General features: G+C 46.5%; 1 protein-coding gene across 1 annotated transcript in view; it reads right to left on the bottom strand.

Moving 5' to 3' along the window:
- The window catches only part of LOC138491244 (hexokinase-2), a 388,662-nt gene that overhangs the window by 250,342 nt on the left and 114,961 nt on the right, over positions 1-23,359 (bottom strand). The window contains exon 2 of the mRNA XM_069617654.1: positions 21,754-21,916. Within this exon, the coding sequence (XP_069473755.1) occupies positions 21,754-21,916 (163 nt within the window). The remainder of the gene's footprint in view (positions 1-21,753; positions 21,917-23,359) is intronic.

The following is a 23,359-nucleotide window of genomic DNA, read 5'->3' as shown; positions in this document are numbered from 1 at the left end:
GGGCTGGGGATGCTCCTCAATGACTGTCGACACTGCAGTTCCAAATCTTTTAGCGGGCCGTGCTGTGGGTTGTATTGACACTTACAGCCGGGGGTTGTGGCGCTTCAACAGGTGGGCCGCAGTGGTGCTTAAAACAGGGTGCTGCTCTGTCCCAAATGAGGTACAAGCTTACTGGGTCTGCCACTACGTGCAAGTCCGTTGAAGTACCAGGACTTAAAAAGCCAGTGGATTGTGGACTGCCTTTGAACTGCAAAGTTGGCACTTGGAGGTACTCGGTCGGCGGTGGTTTACCAGTGCAGTGCCATAGTGGCAGGAAGGAGAAATAAGAGGGACAAAGAAGCCGGCTTTGCCCCAAGTGCCAGAAAGGCAAAGAGTGAAGCAGTGGGGAGGGACTCGTCTGCCTGACGTGGACTTTGCAAAGAATATTCGTGAGATCATGGAGGCGATCCACGGCTCTTGCAAACAAAGTGGCTACATCGGTCAAAGGGAGGCTGCATTGGAGCTTCTGCCCATAACAGATGCAGTGTATTGTTTGGGTGAATTGCTGTTCGAGCATTGGAGGAAGCCAGGTTTCTCTTTCCTAAAAAAGGCTGTAGGTTTATGGAGTTTCCGCATATTGTATTTCTATATGGTGATCAACTAATAATCAAAGAAATATCCAAGTACATTCCTGATCCAGGAAATAAGGATCCCTTTCACAAAAAAATGCTTGTCGGCAGCTGGTGAATTACTTTGTGACCAAGCTTCAAATGAAACAGTATTCCATTTCTTGTGCTTCTTGCCAGAAGATTTGAAAAATACGTCTGGAGCCCTTTTCACAAAAGGCACTGTTAAAAACAACTTGTTATATGCCTCTTCTTCGTGCATCAACTTGTGATGTGTGTCCCTGCTTTGTGCATCAACAAACAGGTTGTAATCTCCCGTGTCTCCAACTTCCAGGACGGTGGTTGTGGTTTTTGAACCTCGGCATGCACTGCATTCGTCTGGACTGAAGGAGCACTGGCCTGACCCACCCCCTTTCCGAGACAGATAAAGAACAAATTCAGACTGAAGACAGAAAGGAGAGGAGCCTGCAAAGCCAGAGAGGGCACAGGATCTCGTGGCAGGAACGCAAGAGCATACGCTATGGCTGTCCACGAGGACTGCAGCAAAGCCCTGCCGAAGGCAGGACCTGCAGGACCCAATGAACATTCCAGAGCAAGCACTGCAGGAAAGGTGGAACACTGGCATACCAAGATGCCGCTATCCAGGGCCTGATGAAATACCAAGATGCCGCTATCCAGGGCCTGATGAAATACCAAGATGCCGATATCCAGACTAGATAGGAGCCTGAGGAACGACAGGTTGAGTTCTGCTTGGTCCGCAACACCAGCAGGGTGACAAAGAAGTGCTGTCTGCTTCGGTGATCTCCTCGAGTACCCTGAAGAGCAGCACCCATGAGAAAAAAGGTATGCAGTGGCTCCACGAGTAAGAAGAGGGGATGCCAGAAGAAACTGAATCTCACACAGGGTAAAGAACCTGAAAGCCAAAGGCAAGCTGAGCGAAGTCAAACCCCAGCGCAGAGTAAGAACAGTGAACGTCACAGTGAGTTGAGAGAAGTCAACCCCCATGGCGGGGTAGAAAATCTGAAAGCCCAAGGCATTTTGAGAGAAATCCAATGCCAGAGCAGGATGAGAAAGCTCAACGCAGAAGGAGGGTTAGGCAAAACCAGAGACCCCAGTACGGAGTGACAATGCGCCAAACCCTAAGCGGGGAAGGAGACACCAAACCCCAAGGTGGAGTGGACAGCCGGAGACCTAGGCCAGACCTCCACGTGCAAGAGACATTGATTATATTCAGTTGAACATTAAAGTCCAAGAGATACTGAGCGTCTGAATATAGACTGTGCATCAGGACAGAGGACTTGCTTGTGTTGTAGAAGACATCCTGAGAGCAGTTTATACGTTTTTGTTATAGAGTAGGACCCAGTTCTCGAGATTTAGAGACAGTGGAGGTCTCTTTCTTTGATTTCTAATAAAAATAAGGTTTGAACACTTCTGGCGGGTTTCCGCCGGACTCGTAACATTTTACCGGCACCTAGCTTGCTGGTGCGACCGGGACATTACAAGTCCCGGTGGACAGGGAAGCTAGGTGCTGGTAATTGTTAGTCCCCGTACCCGTGGAGTCCCATAGGACTCCACGGGAATGGGTTCACGGAAGCACCGGTACTGTTACTAACGGCAGGATCAGACCTTGTGGGCGCAGCGGCATCGGCAGGCAGCCTCGGAATGTGGCAGTCTGAAAGCATAATGAGGCCCAATGTCTCCTTGTCCGTCTCCTAATTCTGACCTACCACACATGGATAGGGAAAGATGTTGCTTTGAAGAAAAACATTCAAAGTGATGTATTTTTTTTATTTTTCCACAATTAGGTTTATATTTATTGGATCTTAAATTACTACTGAAAATATTGTATTGATCAATATCTACAAAAACAAACTATCTTAAAAAAAAAGTACTTAAATCAATAAAATATTGAATGTGATTAAAGTCAAGAAACTGTATGGCACTAACTCCTATTTTCAAATGGTAGCGTTGAATCCCTGCCGGTGGTTAATACGTGCAAAGAAAAACGACATTGGATCATGAAAAGGGTGTTTACACAACGAAGACAAGTACGTGCTTGAATATTACACTGTGAGCCAGAAGAACCTCATTTTAAACCTTGGTAGCCCAGTTACGCAAGTACACAGAGGAGAGAGAGCTCGAGCTAAGCACATAACTGGCAGGGGGTTACATTCAAAGAAAGGGTGCGGCATGAAAACGCCAAACCTTATTTTATTTCCTAATGCGCAGCTTACATTCTTTAGCCAGGCCCCTTAGCATTCACTAATGAAAAAGCAAGTGCATGACTTTTAACACACGTGTAGAACAGGCTCATGCATTGCTAGCTTGCACAACTGGTACCACACATTGCACGGGGCGGTTTCTCCCCGTCACATTTATTTTTATAAATAAAAGTCTTTGGAGAAATGTCAAAATCAAAGAAATGTGGGCGTGCATAGATTTCTCCTCCTGCCTCAAAGGCTTGGAAGCTGCTCTACACTGCACCTATTCGTGCTAAGGACCTTGATGTGCAGCATGGGGGGGGGGGGGGGCTCACCCAGCTGCGGCCTTTTAACTGCAAGGAGGGAACTGCAGCACGGAAGTGGGCATTCCGGAAGGAGCGCTATATGCCGCGGATTTTGCGAACAGCTTAGAACCGGCAAGAACACTAAAAGGCACAGGTGGGATGATAGGAATGCCTGGACAGGAGGTGTAACCACACTCGGTTGGGAACGTACAGACTGAAACCCACCCTGACAAGGGTGCCTTCATTCCTTAAAAGAACCGTGGGCTTCTGGCTTTCTCTGGTGCCTGCTGTGGAGCCCCAGCACAGACCCTTTGGCACCCTAAGGCTCGCTACGCTGTTGCTATTTGAAGCTTGCCTCTCTATGGCACTGAAACATTTGCAAGGTAAAAGCATGCCCTCGTATTTGTATAATATGCATCTATGCAGCGCTGGTGATTGGGCCGGGTCTCGGAGGATCCGAGATTCGGCACCAGATGTGTAGCCGGATCTCGGGATCCGGCCAGAGTCAGCCCCCAAACCCATGCTCTGCCTAGGAGAGAAGGAGAGAGAGAGAGAGAAGAGAGAGAAGAGAGAGAGACTCCTTGCCGAGCCCCCATCTAATCTGCACTGTACCCTGTGCACAGTGCTCGCACAGGGCAGATTAGATCTCTGAGCCCCCACCTTGGTGGGTTTAAAGACCGGAGGGGGGGTCTGCACTTCCCCTCTCTATATGGTAGAGGGGAGGCACAGAGACCCCTGCCAAGATTCTCTAATATTGGTAGTTGTGGTCGAGCAATGAAGACCCAGCTTCTCAGGAGGTGATGCGGGCTGGCTCTTAAGTACAGTGTAGTCCCCAAGCACCCACAAAGGAATGTCCACACGCTGCATTGGATGTTCAGAGGTATATACAATATCACGATAACTCACTTTGTACTCCGGAAATCAGCAATGGTAAATATATACAGCTTCTAAAGTGGTACCACTAACTTTATTAGATCTCATTAAAGTGCATATGGTCAGAATGACACACAGATCAGAATAAAGAGGAAACCAGCAGTAGAGAGAGGAAGGAAAGCAAGATGGTTGAGCAATTGGCAGAATACTGGCCCTGTACCACTTGACACAGTTCTGTGTGGAGATCCCCCAACCTGGGCAACCTGTAGAAGAAAGATACAAGCCCAGTCCATATACTGTTCCCACTAGACTTTCCAATAGTTCTGCAACCCCAAAGTACCTTGGTGTTGTAGCGTTCCTCGTCGGGGAATTGACGGTCCTTCTTGAGTGTCCTCCCTTTCAGGTAGGTGTCACGGGTCGTCGAACGTCTGACGGAGAACAGGTCAAGCTATGACGTTGAAGCGGCCACGTCGTTCCTAGCGGTGCTCGTTGATGGGGAAGCGTAAACATCCTGCAAGGAAAAGGCGTGCGGGGCACCTCGGTGTCGATAGTTCTGGACCGCAAAGAGTTTGTAGAACTGTGGCCCAGCAAGGGCGTCAAGTCGTCGGCGTCTCTGTGGTCTTTTGGGTGGCGGGAAACCCACCGGCGGATGCTCCTCGGCACGTCGACCGTCAGGCCTTTGCCAACAGGATACAGCGGCGACTATGAGGACGAGAGCGTCCTTGGATCAATGAAGCTCTTAGGCAAACGGGCATTGGCGGACAACAGTCTGTGCGCTTCTCCTTGGAGTTCCGCAGCAATCCCCGTATCGGGTCGGCAGCCTGTCGAAGGTCTGTCCACCAGGAGCTTAGGCAAAGATCGGCTGGTGCACGATGGTCCCTCCTAGCTCGGGAAGAGGGCGCCTTACCAGGTCCTCTCTGGGTCAGTCCTCGGAGGCACAGCAGCTTTCAGATTGTGAAGGAGAGCAACAGCAATTCTTCTCGTCCAGCAGGGCTTCAAGGTCAAGCTTCAGTTACTCCAGTTACTCGTCATAGTGGACTTCAGCTTCTGAAAACGATTCCTAGCAGTGAGAGGTCCCCAGATATACTCTTGATCTCCCATTCAGTCTGCCTGGTCACACTCAAGCATCCAATCATGACTAAGGGCATTCATACAGGCAGGCAGCCAATCAGGCACACAGTGCATTCAGGCCATTCACTTCTCTCCAGACACTCACAACAAGTTATGTGTATTGGGACAAGTACCGAGCCATTCAACACTCCATACTGCATTCCTGCCGGTTTCAGGCAGGGCTGTCTCAGTCATTGTGTCAACCACCAGATACTAGACACCCACAACATAGAATGCGTATTCGTCACACACTCCATTCACCCACAACATACAGTCATTGAGAAGGCTCCAGCCAGTCTGGTCAGCACTTCCCCACACTACCATATATGGAACTTCCACCCAACAGCCAGTCAGGGGGAACGGACGGAATCAGGGTTTCCCGGGACTTCGGGAAGATCAAGGTAACAGGCGATGGAAGGCAAGAGGCCATGGGTGCCATTTTGTCTCCATCCGGAATCTACCGATTCCAATGACAGGGCCGGGGCATCCCAAAATGGAGGATGCTCAGGGTACCAGTCACTTCAGCACGTAGCTGCCACCAGCCCGTACCCTGCTCTGTGGGTCACACACAGGTACCCAAAAACATACACGAGGGGCACAGGGTTGCACCCCTACCCATGGGTGTCATAAGGGTATCCCATGGGTCTGTTCACCAAACCAAAAGAGAGCTGCACCGTCAGGAGTCCCACATGAACTCCTATGTGGAAAACATGACAGAACACATGATAAAAAGCAGTAAAGGACAAGGATACGGAGGCCCTGTCCCTCCAATGCATTTCCAGCATCACAGTGGGCTCGGAGTCTAATCTGGCCCACAGTGCAAGCGGACTGTGCAGACTGCACAGAGCATCTGTTTCCTTTGTCTCTCTGGTGTTTATTCTTAGTTGGTAAAACTTATTTGTAGAAGAACAAACACCAGAGAGACACACAGAGCCAGCACACATTGAAATCGGACCTCTACAAAATGCAGCACATCAGATACGTTATATATTATGTGATGTGCTACATTTTTTAGAGGCCAGATTTTAATGTGTGCCGACTCTGGTGCCCCTGTGTAATTTGTCTTGTTTAGGTTCGTGCACTGAGTAAAAGTGTGGTTTGTGAGTGAAGCTGTGGGTAAATGTTATGCATCTGCATACTTGCTGCCAGGGTTGGACTGGGGCATAAACTTGTCTCGGCTCCAATGCAAAAGTGGCCCACAATTGCACATGGCCATTCATTCCATTTGTGCCAGAATGTTTGATATTGCTGTTTTAACTATTATTTTGGACATTTCCTTTGATCGGAGGTCAACTGCCAGCTCTGCCCCTCTAAGTCCCGTCTCCTTGGACACCGCCTACCCCAACCTCCTACCCACACCGGCCCCTGTGGGATCCCCCACCAACGTTTTTCCTTTTCCACCACTGTATTTACGGGATTATTGCGCACACGAAAATATCGTATGCAATAATTCCGAAATACATAAGTGCGAAAACGGCAACTGTGCCTCACTAACAAACATCTTTAAGATGACCCAACCATACATTTCTAAGCCTTTTTAATGAAATATTAGCCTGTTCCTCGAAGCATCGTCTGTAGCCTCTGTTTTTTGTCGCGATTTCTTTGTCCCTTAATGCGGTCGCAACTCCTGTGATACCTCGCCCGTCTCAAGTCCTTTTTTTATCTTTTAACAACTTTATTGTCAATTCGGTAAAGGAAGAGGAGAACACCCCCGACACCCCTCTGTGTTTTGCCTCATCACTAAAACACAAAGGGTTACTATCGACGGGCTCAATAAATCCAATTAAGGTGTAACGGGCATTCAATATTTTCATTACTGCTATAAATCGCAGTAAATGTGAATTCGCAGTAATAGCGGATTAGTAAAACCTTATAATATTGCGTGGTATATTTACCACTTGGGGCACAAAAAAAGTACTGCATTTGGGCAAGTAGGGGTTATTTATATCCTGCATTATTTTCTATTTACCAAAGGCGGTAATTATCCCACACAAACCCAACTCATAATTAGCAGGCATTTTAAAAATAGGAGATATTTAAAATACCACATGTATTTACCATTACTACGATACCCAGAGGCCCAAAGAAAAAACAAACAATACAGAGAGTTAACTGTTTTGAGATCATAATTGATTCACATATTGGGAACTGCATAAATATGAGCGAATTAGATAATTCAAACATCCAATCACATGCAAATTACTGGACTACATTATGTGAGAAACTTCAGTGTATCTTCACATCTACTCCCCTTGGATCCTCTGCTCAGGGGGCCAGGAAAAAGGCCATCGCTTTTAGAGCCTGAACCTGGGGGTGGAGGAGAGCGGGAGAATCACCTGGGTGGAGGGTCCTTGGGGTTTGGGGAAGAGGATATCTGCACGTGAGACATGGTATCCCATCCCTTATCCAGTGAGAATCAAATTTACCCACCACCTGCCTTTATAGGCTGTTGTGAATCATCACCCCTCCTTTCTCCTCATTTAAACCATGACAATACTCGGACGTGGAAGAGGCGACTAAGAGTAGTGAATACTAAAAGTTAATTTCACCACTCTAGTGCTGTGATGAGAAGAGGCCTGAGAGGTATTGTGTAGGTCAGGCATGTCCCAATAACTATGGTCGGGCAATTAACACTGAGCGTTCAACCTGCAACCTGTTGGAGGGTTGCAGGTGTATAAAGGGAGTCAGAGATAGCAGAGAGGGAGAGCAGCTGGGCCAGAGTGCACAGCCATCCAAGGCAGAGCAGGCAACATATGGGCCGGTGAAAAGGACGCCGCAAGGAGGAACGCTAGGAGGACACCAGGGCCACGAGAGGGTCTGGTCCTGAGTGAAGCCCATTGCTGTGTGTTCCCCATAGGGAGTGGGGAACACTGAGACGCTGCCGAACGCTGTAGTAGAAGCCGGATAGAGAGCAAGCGCTGCTTGCTGGAGCCCCTTGAGACAAGAGGAGGAGCGAGCGAGGACCGGAAAACGAGACCAGTGCACCTGGAGGAGCGGCTGCACACCGGTGAGCGAAGGTGAAGGTTCACTGAGGCCGGGGCACTCCACGGGCAAGGTGCGGGTGACGGCAAAGGCCGAGCAAACTGCAACACAATTTGAATGGGTCTGGAGCCCGTGAAAAGTAAACAATTGAATATCAAACAATTTGCCAAGCATGAAGTGAACTTTGAATAATAATGAATGGGTCAGAAGACCAAAGAAGAATTGTTGAATACCAAACAAGATGATAAGCATGAATAAGTTGGAAATGCTGAATAAGAGAAAGATATGAGAATATCGGCTCAAGAAACAGCAGCTGCAAATCAAGTGAGAAGTGTACCAAGTGAACCACTATTGGATAGTGTGAAAGCAAGGTGGTAGCCAGAAGAAACACCACAAAGGAAAAAGTGTGAGAGTCACATGTTGATAAAAACAAGAGGCATCTTAAAGTGCACCAGCAGAATCAATGGACTTATAAAGGGAAACTTGTGTTATCAAGCAAGTCCTATGAGAAATTATGAACTGTTGTAAAGTGCCTAGGGTTATCAGTTGCACGACCGTGACCTGTGATGGGTGGACCGTGTGGTCAGACAACTGTGCCTGGACCGAGAAACCCTGTCTTGGAGTGAACCAAGAGGAATCCAGAGACTGAGGTTGGGCGGCCTACGAGTTGTGCAAGTGATGGAAATAAAAAGGCAAATACACCAAGTGGATTTAACTGTGAATTTAAAGCCTGTTGAACTCTGGTAAGGGAATCCTGACACCATCATGTGGAATTGTGTTGACCTTGGGGAAGGGAACCCTTAGACTAGTTTGTGGAACTGTGTGAACTTGGGGAAGGCAACCCGTGGCCATTTGGTTGGACTTGTTTGAACTTGGGGAAAGAGATGAGAACAAGCCTGGAGCAGGAAAAGGCTCAGCACTTTAGTTTGAACACCGTTACGTTGGTTGCTGACATCCCGACACATTGTTTAGCTTTAGTTGTGAGGGCAAGTATGATTTTGGACACAGACAGACATTTAAGTTGAACTTACTGACTCAGACTATCCTTAGTTTGTTTAAGTAAGGAAATCCCACTTTAGCATAGGGCAAGTTAGGCCTTAGTCCATCCTGACATTTGAGTTAATAAAGACTTTTTGTTTGAACTTTGAATCTGCTGTATGTGTCCTACTTCATGATGCCTTCACAATAAAAACACAATAAAAAAAGATACTCAATATTCTAACATAGGCTATCAGACAGCCTTGTTTGTTAGCAGTTTGAAATAGTTTTGAAGTCTGCAGCGTCAGCAGCTAAACTTATAACCAATTAGTTGTGAAAACGGATTCATTAATTCATTCCTGGCTAGGCAATCAACTGTGTTACCTTTTACCGGATGTTTAGAGTGGTGGAAATCCCCCAAGCTATGGCCAGTAACAAGGAGTTCACAGTGCTTTACACATCAGCCGAGCTATATATAACATGTCAGGGTGCTGCCCGACATCTTTCCTTAGGACGGTTCAGACAATGGCTATTTTGCACAAGGCCACCAAAATAGAAAACCTGTGCGCTATATAAAACCGCATCACACGACAGTACAAGTGTTTCTCAATTAAATTTGGGTATCTGAGATCCACGGTCCATAGAGGCAGAGTGTAAGTCCTAACACGGTTTGTTCGCAAATCATTCACATAGGATTGCGTTGTCTGGACGCTCCCACTGGCAATAGCATTACCAGATTTTGAAGTTCTTAAAGCAGAATTCCTTCCGCCTTCGAACTCTGTAAAAAGTGCTGTTATTATTATTTAGCTCATTCAACTTAGACGGATAGGTATTACAAAACTTCACCGAATGGCACCTTCACCAAATTCATTTTTGCTGCGTTTGTTGCCCCTTTTTTCTTAGCACAAACAGGCTACATGGTAATCTGGGACAAGGTGTGCAGTGAGAGTTGGGGGTCAACTGCGGAATCAGCCACAAAGACTGATAGAAAATTACTGACTGCGCGATTTGGCCGAATTTCGGCTTCCGAATGGCCAAAAAGTTCGACCAGATCACATATGCGTGCTGGGGGATGCAGGGGTGTCCCCCGCACCCTTGTTCACTATATTGTGAGTGGTGGTGTCCCCCGCAGCCATCCCAAAAAAAATGAAGGAAAGGACCCTGTGGCACAGGTTCCCGATCACAGAAGTGAAAGGGAACAGGCGTCACAGGGACACAGCGAGTCGGAAGCAAGGTAAGTAAGGGGGAGGTCGGGGTGGGGGTGTGGTGGAGATGTGGGTAGGGGTGAGGGCCAAGTCAGAAATGTTCAGGGGAGAAAAGACTGAAGGTTATTTAGGAAAAATAATATTCAGTCTTTTCTCCCTCGAACATTTCTACCTCGGTCTTTCAACCCCGATCCGGTCACACCGTGCTGTTTGTGGTACAAATGAAGCGGCAAAATAGGCCAAAAACTATTTGGTGAACTGGCCCTCCGGCAAAAAAAAAAATGAGATCAGAAAACATTCATAGATCTGAAGGATAAAGGACAGAGTTGGCCAGGCCAGGATTTATACCTCTGACTTCAGGTTGAACACATGTCTAAGGGGATCGATCACTTCACTTACTGAATGAATTTACCAGAATAGAAGTAGCAGTAGGGTGCAATTGGGGGGGGTGGCGTTGGGAGACACAAAACACTTCAAAGTCTAATCAGGTCATACTGTAGCCGGCTCAAGTCATGATACATTCAACAATGTTGTAGTGAATAAGTTGCTTCTATTCAGGGCTTTTCATAGGTGAGGTTGTGTCAGGCGACTAGAGGAGGGTCTGCAACCCAAGCGCTCCACACGTTTTGGACTGTCATTCCCATGATACTCAGAATGGACTATACCTACTTGGGGATGATGGGAGTTGTAGTCTAAAGCATCTGGAGAGCCAATTGTTGCAGACCCCTGAAACTATGCGTCTCTCAAGAAATAATTAAGGATATTCTTCTAGCAACTGTGTCAGAAAGGGATTAACTGACTGATTCTTGGATGTCTGGTTCTCTGAGGGTTGTAAATCCAAAACAAATAACTAATATTTAATAAGTCCTCGCAATTCCAGACACTACTCTATAAAGCGAAGATCCAAATGAGATGTCAACATAAATGTTAAATGGGGAAGTCAGAAGAAGGACTTGGACTAGAGGACATACTTTGCAAGTGTCTTTATTCAACTTAAAAGGAAAACGACCTAACTAGTTCTATTGCTAAAAAGGTACTTCTCTTCCTATCAAACTAAACTAAGGCGCTCGTCAAAAAGTCAAAAGAAAAATAGTCCCCCGTCCAAACCTATCCATGAAACTAGCCCTACCACTTAGACAAAATAAAATAAATGTTGGTGGAGTGCCCTGCACTCAGTGTTGGAAATTAGAATATTTCCCAGGGGTGCCAGGAATTTCACCTGGTTTCAGGGATATTCAATTTTACAGTTCTCATTTCACAATAACTGGCAGTTCATCAAAGTTCCTCAAGTTTCCCAAGTTAAACAACAAGAGTCTTTAATATTTGTTCAAATCTGTTTTATTGAATTTATAACATATACAAACAACACTGAAGAGTACAAAACAGTCTTCAGTTCCAGAAAAAAGAAAATGTCCCAACTTCTTTAAATGGGGGTGGGGGTTTATTTCCCTGATCATCCTCATCGCTCTCCACCACTTGTGTTGTTCTCTGTCCACTGGATTCAGCTTTTGTGCGTCTCCGGGCTCCCCTCGTGTCTCTTTTTTCCTTTGCCTTATTGGGTCTCTCTGGCTTTCTTGTGTTTCTTTGTCCCAATCCTACCTCACTTGGCTCTCTGGGGTATCTATAACCCCTCACTTCTACTTGGGCTTCTCTCAGCTCTTGTGAGTTTTTGTGACCCTTTGGTTCTTCGCTTTCTTTATTGGGCTTCTCTGATTCTCTTGGCTTTGCTTGTCCGAATACTTCACTTGCCTTTCTGGGGTATCTGTAATCCCCGTCTTCTACTTGGGTTCTCTCAGCTCTTATAGGTTTTTATGACCCTTATGGAGGTTAATCCTCCTCGAGTTTCTTGGACACTCCTAACCCTACTCTTTCTCTCATTCTGTCTTTCTCTTGGGGCCTCTGTGACGCTGTACTTCACTTAGCTCTCTGCTCACCCTTGATCTGAGCAACCCACGTACCTTACGCTTTTGCAGGGTCCACTACAGTGAAGGTGTCTCTTCGGCATTGCTCCTGCCCGCTTGCCAGTCTTCCGGACTGCATACAAGCGATTTTAGGACTCTGCTCATTATGGCGTTCTTGCACCATTCTGCTCTCTCGTAAGCAGAGGAATCACTCCTCCCCCGGTTCCTGGGTTTGACGTTCATTCTTGGGCACTGGGCCCACCATGTCCTCAGCGTGGTCGCACCTCCAGGTAAGCTTCGCTTTGGTTGGCCTTGGCTTCTCAGCAGCAGTATGCCCATGCATCAAGAAGGTGGCTTCTCCCTTCGGAGTTCGTCTCTCTCCCTTCGGCTCTTTTCAGAGCCTTGCCACTGCTTGTGGTTTCTCCACCTCCACTCAAGGGTGTTTGGCCCTTTGTTCTTGCTCCTGTAATGAGAGAGGGCATAACGTTAACTACAGATTGTCGCACATGTGTAAAGTTCACCATTACTTTGAGCCAAGCACATAGAGGTATTATTAGTGTTACTGACTCCAATGTATGCAGACAATATCTTGGGTATAGGGACTTCCCCATGGTAATAGGAGTCTTTGTCCCTGGAGGGGAGTCACTCCCAGTGAGGTCCCACTTACCCAAACCCCTAGGGAGGGTTTTTCTTTGCGGGCTCACCTCCCTAGCCTCAAAGGGGGTGGCTCCCTCTACGGGAGAAGTGATGGATTCCCCAAATTTGTCACATAATCATAGTCTTAACAGAAGTCTGCCCATTGCAATCCTAATCTACGACAAAGTTCTTAATGTGACCAACAAAAGTGTCCATGACTTATTGTCCATCAAACAATTAAATAAACTTCACCTGGGAAGGCACTGTCTAAGTCGTACATACAGCCTGGGTCTTCTTGGTTCCTCTCCTGCTTTGGACCTGCTGTTCAGTCCTACCGTGAGGAAATCTCTTGACCAGCTCCAACTGGGCGATTAAAAGGAATCTCTGGACGAGCACCAACTGGTCGACTCTCGGGGTTCTCAGGAACAGCGCCAACTAGATTTCTTAGGATTTTCACTTATTAGGACATTCAGAACCAAGTGGTCAACACTCTGCTTCTTGGCACCAGCACCAACTGGTCACTTCTCAGCATTCTCTAGAATTTGTATTTCTCCCCTGTAAGGTCATCTGTCAAACAGCCAGTAGTTTACTACCCTCCTGCGACAGGTGGTATCCGCTGCTCACACAGTCTCAATCTCCGAGACCAGCACCAACGGATTTCTCATCTCAAGGCATACCAGTCTACCTAGTGGTGGATCTGTCAGCAGCTCTGAACTGAATCAGCCGGTAGACAGCTTGCAAGGTTTCTGCCATGTCATGCCAAAACGCGCTTCTGCTTTGGTCAAGGGAATCAGGTTTTTCCAGTAGCTGACTCTGCCCCTTTCTCAATGTACCCCCCTTCTTAAATGTCAAAGGTGGGTTTTATTTTGCAAACAATCTCTGAACCTTTATCAGTCAGCAGGAGAATTACCGCCATCTTGAAGAGGTCAGAATCATCTGAAATTGCTCCTGTGCATTTGCCATGGCTTTGGAGTTCTGTGGTGTTTTCCGCATTTTGGCCAGTCACATTATAATACATGCCCTGTAAAGGGGTTGAAAAAGGAAAAAGGAAGATGACACAAAAGGTGGCATGGTGGTGGTTATAGACCTATTTATGGAAAAAACTACCCTCACTATCCCCATCACTGAAGAGGGGTTTCTCTGCCTCAAACTAATACTAAAGGATCCGTGAGAATGTCCGTCAAAATCAAAGTCCACTGTCCTGTGTCACAACCTACTTCTATCCCTTAGACTACAACTAAAGACTAATCAAATCCAACAGAAAGTTCCTTCTCCAGGAGAATGACTCCCTTCTCCTGGTATTTGGCTGCTGTTCAAAAGAATGTTCTCTTGCAAAAAAGGTTGTCAGAGGGAATGACTCCCTTCCCCTCCACACAATCTTTGTACAACTGCACTTTCAGAACTAGGAGAATGACTCCCTCCTCCTGGTACTGGTCTGTACAGTTCACAATAAGGAGGGCGGGGATGACTCCCTTCCTCTGGCATCCTTTGAATACGTTCCATGAGTGTTTGTGTCATCCCCAAGAGAAGGACACCCTTCTCCTGGCATTTGAAAATTTTGTTTTTGTGTCTTTCAACTTGTATCCTCAAAAGGCTGCAAGTGGCTCAGAATGGCGCAGTTTGAGTCATTACAGGGCTGGCTTACTGTGCCCATGTCACTGAGGCCAGATGCTCATTACACTGGCTCCCAGTGGAAGCACTCATCACCTTTAGGCTATTAGTCATCACATCTAAGTGCAGACTGCGGACTATGCCATCTTACCTTCAAGATCACATTAGGGACAAGCCTAACCACGGCAATCAAAATGTCCTTTTCTTACCGAAATGCAAAACCAAGAAAGTCCAGTTAGCAGCCTTTTTTAGTGCTGCCCCTCGCATATGGAACTCTTCTCCCTTAGTATTGAGAGGTAATTCATCTTTGCCGCTGTTCAAGAGAGAGCTCAAGACCTTCCTGTTTTGGTAAATAGCCTCTTCCGTCTTGCTCTGCTGTTACACTGACGCCCTGCCTATTTCATAACTTATCTGTCTTCTTCGTCCTGTATGTCTTGTTTGCGCCCTCACGCCTACGGGTTTATGGAAGCACATTACAAATAAAGTAAAGTAAAAGGTATGTTTTTCCATGCTCGCTTGGTTCCAGCAAAGTCCCAAACCCTTCTGTGCTGGTCAATGGACTTATCTTTGCCAATCTGCCAAAGACGTTGTCCTCAGTTTCTCAGATCCCTTATATTGGGGTCCCAGACCCTTCTCTGGTGGTCAGTGGACTTACTGCTGTCACTGCGATGCGGAAGTTCTCTTCGGACGCTTGGTTTACTCTTCCAGTGTCCAGTAGCTATTTCATTATCTACTGGGGCGAGGGAGATCTTCCCTGATGCACTCTACAGTTCTGTTCCCTAATAGCCCTATAACTGCCACTGGGGTGAGGAACAATACGTTGTGTCCCTCTCCCTGCCTCCTCCGTATCCCTACTGGGTCTCCTGTGCCTCCCTTTACTTTCTCGTAGGATGGGGCACACCAGCGGTCCTTCCTGGGATGGGTTTCCTTGTCGGTGGCTTCCTCTGCTCTTCTCATCAGCTTCGATGGTCCTGGTGTACCTTTGCGGTCCTCTGCTCCTTGCGTTATTGGCTTTGCTCTGGGACCCCGACGGTCCACCTTATTGCGATCATGCCACTGCTTCTTCCCTTTGGCCTCGCAGTTGGGTATGCTCCTGTCACACTCACAATGGACTCTCGCAGCCTGCCGCCGGCATCCACTGCACAGCCTTTCTTCCAACCCTCACTCGGAATTCGAAACTCCCAGGCTCCAGCAGCTCCCGGCTTCCCCGCGATCGGACACTCCATAGTCCCTCTTTTCTTTACGTTTTATTTCCGGGACTCCACCCCGGTGCAGCGTCAACACCTACAGATAATGTCTCTTTGGCATTTCTCATGCCTCCGGTGAGCCACAAGAGTTGGCAATACTTCATGGTTACTGTGTTCTTCCTCATCTCAGTATGTTCTGTTCTGGCAATATCCCACATGCTAGAAAAATACATGGGCTTGCTCTCGTTGAACTGGCTCGGTATGTAATGGGGGCTAGGAAATGTTAAGGAGTGAGATGGCTCAGAAGGCTGTACCCTAGGTGTTTGTCCTCGTCCCCAGAGGGTGAGTCCCTCCCCTTGAGGTCCTCCCACATTAAACCATCCCTAGGGGGACCTTTGGGTAGCAGCCGTACCTCCCTAGCCTCATGGGAAAGGGCTCCCCCCCGGGGGGAAGTGACAACACCTTGCAAGTCGTCACAGTCTGTATAGGCAGTCATTTGTACTTCAACTTTGCTTAATATGGTGTTGCATTGTGGTGTTGGTAGTGCAACTTGGCCATCTCTAGAAGGGAGGTACCTGGGGCCCAAGGACTACTGCATCTTTGGGAGGGCAGCAAGCCAAGTCCCAAGCGACGCTATCCCCAAAAATCACAATGGGAAGTTTCCCTAACTCCCAAAATACATACAGAGGATGAAAATCCACTTTGAAGTGGTGCTGCAGGGGAACCAACAGAACACTTGTGTACTCGGTATTATGAGAAAATGATTGAACACATCACCCATTGCCTTTGTTTCCTGAGGATTGCAGGGGGCTCCTGGCCTACATACTCAACCATCCCACACCACTTTCAACGTAGCTCAGTTACTGGGGGCCAAATATTATCCTAACCTGGCAGCCACCCCCTCCCATCTGACTGCGCTTCTTGTACTGGGCTCTGTCCTCTCCTCGGAGCTCCATAGGCTTCTGAGGGAAGTCAAGCTGTGGGGGGTGGGGCGGCAGGGGGAGCACGAGGGGATGGTAAGGAAGAGAGACATGATCTCAGTATATAAATAGAAAACAAACGATCTGTCAGACCAATTGTTACGTCCCCAAATGTCAGTCAGCAAACAGACGTCAACTGGAAATATTTGAAGCCCATGAAGAAAGAGCTCAGGTATGTGGGGGCTAGCACAGGCTGAGTCTTCTTGGAAAAGGGGAACACTTCCCACGTCTTCTGGCATCCAGAGACTACCCAGATGATACAGTCACCACTGAACGAGGATGAAGGATCTAGTGATGGGGTGGTTGGCGGTGTGGATGTGATTGATAGAGGAGGGGGTTTTGTGGAAGATAACAGGGGGCACGGGGGGCTCAGAAGAAGAGATGTGAAGTGCATTCTGATTGAGTCATAAGCAGGGCAGGCTGAAGATGTGTCACGGCCCATTTTAATGTTTGGGGGCCTCCCTTGGCTTACAGCTGGTACAAAGAGTCCAAGGCGCCCATGGAATGTTTACAATATAACAAAGTCAAAATAAAGTAGCAAGGTCATGAACAGCTGCTTATTATCATGGCACAGACAGCCAGTAGGAGCTGAAAAACTAAACGTCCTCTGAAAAGCTATTAAAATCGGTCTTTTGATAGCACAGTGCTAATGTCAAGAAAACCTGAAAAAAGGCAACGAGGAGCTATGAACTGCCGGAGACTGACAGAGGGGCCGCAGTGCCCCGACAAAGGCTGCCTGCAAGTTAAATGACCATCATTAAAAGGAGTATGTTTTGGTGTAATAAGACTGCTAACATGGGACAGCTGCTGGGGTCCCCTAGCGCCATGGGGCCCATTTCTTACTGGCAAGGTTGACATTTATTTATTTGTTTATTTATTTCATACCAAAGCCCACAGGCATCAGGGCGCACACTTACACAAAACAACAATAAGGGATCGGGACAGTGTCATGGAATGAAATTTGTTCAGTTAAACAAGATTGTCTTCAACCATTTACGGAAGGTGAGGGGATTCCTCTCCTTCTGCAAGTCAACAGTAAGACTATTCCATACAATGGCAGCATGTACCGGAAAGGAACGTACATTCCCCCTTGCTCTTTTAGCTTTTGGGCATATAAGCCAAAGCGTGTGACTGGATCTGGTTGATCTGTCAAATGATTGAAGAGTAAGACTTTCTTTTAGACTGTGCAGATCCAAACAGACATTTATGAGTCAGGGTAGTTATTTAAAAAACCCGATTCTGGATGCCACTGGCAGCCAATGGAGCTCTTTCCTGGAGGCTGTAATGTGCTCTCTCCTAGATATTTTCTTAATGATGCAAACAGCATCATTGTGTAGTATTTGAAGCTTACTAACACAGCTCTTATTGGCACCACATAAGAGTGTGTTCCAATAATCTAATCTAGGCATGATGGCTGCCCTCACCAGGATTGCAACACTGGGCTTTACCTACCTGCGTAGTCTGAGATGTTACTGGGGCCTTCTTACCACACCATCAACTTGAGCATGTGCGCAAAGGAAGGAAACGAAAAATACACCAAGTGCCTTATCATGTACCTCAAATCAGTGGTTGTCAATTTGAATGTTTGCAAAACATGGGTCAAGTTATGCCCTGGCTTGTGGAGATCCAAATATCAAGAGCCCTCCCTGTCTTTGCACTATTACGACAGAGCCAATTAGCCGCCATGTAATCCTTAACCACTTTGTAGATACTTTGGATCTTTTTAGGGTCTTTGGCATAATCGCGGCTCAGCTCAATCAATAGCGGAGTATCATCATCAGCAGCATCATTTGTGGATATAGCCCCAATACCGTCAAGAATATCACACGGGGGGGGGCGCACGTAAACATTAAAGAGCCGCAGACCGGCCGGTGAAAGGCCCTGAGCCGCTCCCTGGTCACAAAGGAATGCAGTGCATATGCAAGATGAGAGGGGTCTCCAATGGAGCTCCGGCCGGGTATGGCTGGTGACCTTTCCATTGGCTTGCCACCCAGGATCCTGTTACGTTTCAGCTCCTTCTCCGGAATAGTATTGGAGGTGCAGGAAATCCGAACGTGGCAGCCACAAGAAAGAAAAGCAGGCAGTATCGGATGTCATGGGCTGGGTCTCAATCCTTGCAAAGGAGTGATACACGTGAAATTGGCCCGCATAGACCGATACATCCTTACAGAAGCAGACTCTTTTCATTCGGCTGAATAAGAGAATATAAATGCATAACAAACCTTCTACCCCGAGAACGGTGGCAACTAACAGCAGCTTGTTTGCATGGTTTAATAACAGTATATGCAGGCGACCTCGGTATATGCATATTCCCAAATGATGGGAAATTCCATTAAAAACCAAAAAAACAGCCAAAAAGAAAGAGCAATGTATGGTACTCATTCTGCAGAATTAATCCGAAGGACCATAAACATATGGCTTGTTAACCAGCATTTGTAAATCACGTAACCGCTGTTGGCGAAGCACTGATGCAGTCAGGGCGGACATTGCAACACGCAATAAAGCAGAACATTGCAGTGGTAACCATACCAAAAGCACATGAATTCCCTTCGGATGTCATTGCCTTGGGAACCGAGCCTGTGTACAGCCATTCGGGTCGACTTCTAGAGCTTGGACCCTAATGGACTGGCTGACGTTGCAGCCATGCCAGCCTGACATCAAAATCCTGGGGATGTGCGAATCAGCAAATATGGTTCAATCTCACACATATTTCAGTCGGAGGGTGAGTGTTGTGAAAAATGAAATGAGCACCAAGCCCAGAGTGCGTTGCGTACTTAGTCATTCAGGCATGCAACATTTTTTATCAAAGCGATTTCTCAAAAAATACAGATGTGTGGTCGTTCAAATGTTTCCAAAATGCTGATTCTATGCAAATGAGGCTGGAACTCTCACTTATGTTATTTGTCCCATAGGGGTACTTCGAAAGAGTCCAACAGATGTGCACCAGACTGAACATCCAATTTATCGCATTATTTTAGGTTTTCCTAATGGGCTTTGCTTAGCAAGACATTTAATATCACTATTATGACTAAAGGTTATACTGGAAGTGATTAGAAATTATCATTGTACAATTTTAAAAAGAGCCAGTTTCAGTTTGCATTGTTAGTGCAATTAAATTAAAACCGAAAATGAAAAGAAGTTTTTGCAACCCTCTACCACCCCTTAAGCTAATCCCCTGCACTCCCAGTCACATAGCGTTCAGCAACAGCTGGGCTGACTTTAGCTAACGCACGCCTGACAGGGCAACTCTCCTCCCCCGAGAAAGAGTTAGACAAAACATAGAACGGGAAAAAGATTTAGAGAGCAAGCGAGCGAAAGAGAACACGAGAGACGAAAGAGAAAGAGCGAAAGAGCACAAGAGAGCGAAAAAAGAGCGCAATAGAGCGAAAAAAGAGGAAACATGAGTAAGAGTGCGTGCGAAAAGAAAGAGTGCGCGTGAGAGAAAGAGTGCGCGCGAGAGAAAGGGTGCGCGCGAGAGAAAGAGTGCGCGCGAGACAAAGAGTGTGCGCAAGACAAAGAGTGCGCGTGCGTGAGAGAAAGAAACAAAGAGTATGTAGATATGACTACATCACCCTGGCCCTCATCGGCCTTCACTGGCTCCCACTGCATGCACGAATCACCTTCAAGTCTTGCTGCATCATCTGTAAGGCAGTCGCCCTCAAGTCACAGGCTACCTTGTGGAGAAACTCAGCATCTAGGGCAGGCAGTACCCCACCAGTTGCCTGGACATGTGCAGACTTGAAATCTGCTTCTGCAAAACGGAAAGGACCAGAAAATGAGTCCCAAAACTATGGAACCTCCTGCCTGTCAGCATTAGACTTGTCCCAACGCTCCTACAATTCAGAAAAGAACTCGAGGTCCACCTCTTCAAGTACTCTCTCCTCCTCAACACATTGGCCATCACATCGCCCCTTGCGCCACCTGACTCACTAGATGCCGCCCGCTCCTCTCCTTCCTGCCACCTGGTACAGCTGTACCCCTCCTATGTGCCCCTCTGTATCCTACCCCTCGCTGTCGTCTTACCTCTGAAAAGTGCCTTGCTATGCATCTGTACTGTTGTAGACCTCTGTAAAGCGCTCCGTTATGTAGCTGTATTGTTGTATACCGCTGTAAAGCGCTCTGTTATGTAGCTGTATTGTTGTATACCGCTGTAAAGCACTTCGTTGTTTCTCGAAGCCAGGTATGCGCTCAATAAATACCATAATAATTTTAAAAAATATATACATTTTTTTTATCAAGTGCTTTTGGTTAAAAGATTCAACCTTTTGCACTAAACAAAGAAATGTATACAAACGTTTATATGTATGTCATAAAAACAAGTATCAATCATCATTACATTTCATTTCATAAAAAGAGTAATCACAATAAGAAAGCCAAAATAATTACATTTACAAATAGACAATCATCAACGAATCATTATAATAAAACAGATAAAGTGACAAGTGCTAGTGCATATCATAAAGTGCTGGGTTCCAATAGCGCCTTTGCAATTTCCCCTATGCTGTAAGCAGCTGGAGTAATAACCAGAGAGGCTGCTCCATAAATCGTGCTCCAAAATCAATCGATAGTGCAATTCCCTGCATGTACAAAATCTCTATAGCCCTTGATGTAGTACGGGTCCAGAGCACTACATGAAGTCAAAGTGCCGACTAGATTCTTTCGCTTTTTGACGTTAGCGACATTTCCCACCATTGTGGGGTATATTTGTTCAACAAGTGATATACTCCATTGTGGGGAGAATGTTAAATCAGAGATAAAGAATACATCTTTTAAGTTTCCTGGAGCACAATTTCAATAAATAGGTACAAGGGGCATTGAGTATCAAACTCTGAGCAATACCGAGTATAGCGCTTCTTGTGGTACAATTTGGACGTATTCTCAGAACGGTCCCATATCTTTGCTTTGTTCTTCAATATATGATGGAAATTAGTGTTCTCCAAGATATTTAGAACAGTGGTTTGTAAATCTGCCAGAATCCCCGCTCCCTGCTCCCCCGACTTCCGGCTTTACGTAGCAGCAAAAAATTAAACAGAGCATGTGAATCCAGCACAGTGAAGTAAGGTAGAGAAGCAATCCACATAGCGGGATCCACCGAAGGTCAAATTGAAAGTCACATCTTTGAAATGTGGGATTAATAGGGAAAATTTAATGCGTACACCCACTATCAATTGGAATTTACCTGTTCCATCCGGAGTTGATCGAACAAATGTCGGAAGCATTTTCACAGAGCACGTTGGATTAGTCTCAGCTCCAAGTCCCCTTTCCATCTCTTTGCGAAAGCGGTCTGAGATTTCTTGGAGCGATTCGTCTGAGAGACGCATGTGATAAAGATATTTATCAACCTGGTAAGAAAAACAGAAAACTGGTTGGGCAAAACGTCAAACTATTCTAACGGGTTTTACAAAGTTTTCAGTTGCTGAGGATTTTCTTGAAGTGGCAAATACAGTTCGTGAAAAGTTAACCTGACCTGTCGATCTTTCCACCAACCGTTAAACGGCTCAGATTAAAAGAAATGACGACATTAAAAAAATTGTAGTCTTCCTCGTTTTTTTCACCTTGGTACTGTACAATGGCGGGAGCGGTTGATGTGACGATATACCCTTTATTCCACTGTTACTTCAGATAGTGTTACTCAATAGATGCAGATGGTAACACGTTATGCGATAACCCAGTGGAAAAGTAATGCTGTTCAGAGCAACACTCCAGAAAGAATTCCACGACCACATCATCCACCTCTACTTTTATCATTTATACGATTTATCAGCAATAATAGCCTTCTGTGCATGGTCCCTTTAACCAGGACAACTGCAGGTTTTCAAACTCAACGCAGGAGACATATGGACTGGTGATATGACACACGCACCTCAAGCACTCTGCTCATACGCTGTCCAGGTGTTCAAGAATAGTGCCAATGGGATGGAAATGGAAACTTGTGCCAAAGTTACTTGTGCGACTAGAGACCAGTTAACCATATTGAACAGTATTTAATTTGATGAAGTATGTGCAGAAATTGCAATGGTTGTGTGAAGGAGGCCCCCAGTGCGCTTCTCCCTGTTAATTCAATTTAAAAACGGATAAATCCACAACATTCAGTTCAAGTGCATTCAAGGTGGCCTGTGGCATGCTGCCAGAGTCTAAGATTGAGGGCTCTTGGGCACGGGTTGCAACCCCAGCCTTGTACTGCCGGGGAGCAGCAGCCAGCCCCCAAAGCCCTCAATGATGCAAGGAGATGGGATAGAGCAAGTGACTTGTCCTTTCTCTTCTTAACTCTCATCCCCACTCATTTGCTTTTATGACGATGCACATATCACCTGGACACAGAGGCAGTCACTAATTAGCTGCCTCAGCCTGAGAAAGGGACCAGGATGTGGGGGACGCAATGCCTACCCAGTCAACTTCAAGAGGTGCCAGCACATAGGGTTGTCAGAGAGGTGAGGCAGCTTGACGTGCAAAATGCCATCAAACAACCTAATTGCTGATTCCATCTGCGATATCGTGAGCTGAGCGATTGGGGGCTAAGATTATTGTAACTTCCAACACCCGCTGAATAACATGGTTTTTGTTTCGATAAATTGTTTTACCGTAACTGTCTCTTAAAGCAAGTTTACTCACTGAATTCAAAGGATTTTCTTGTGCTATATCCTATCCACCTGTAATAACCATGGCCATAGGCCTTCACCGTGTGTCAATTTCGGTAAAGGATTGTGGTCAGAAGGCTGCAAAACAGGGGGCCTCAAAGTTAAGGTGGATTCCTAGTCATTTCATCGAAACTGAAGCATCGAAAT

The sequence above is a fragment of the Ambystoma mexicanum genome, chromosome 10, assembly GCF_040938575.1.
Source record: "Ambystoma mexicanum isolate Mex_15411 chromosome 10, UKY_AmexF1_1, whole genome shotgun sequence".
Lineage (NCBI taxonomy): Eukaryota > Metazoa > Chordata > Amphibia > Caudata > Ambystomatidae > Ambystoma > Ambystoma mexicanum.
Note: the sequence above shows the minus strand (reverse complement) of the source record. Positions and strands in the feature narration are given on the sequence as shown.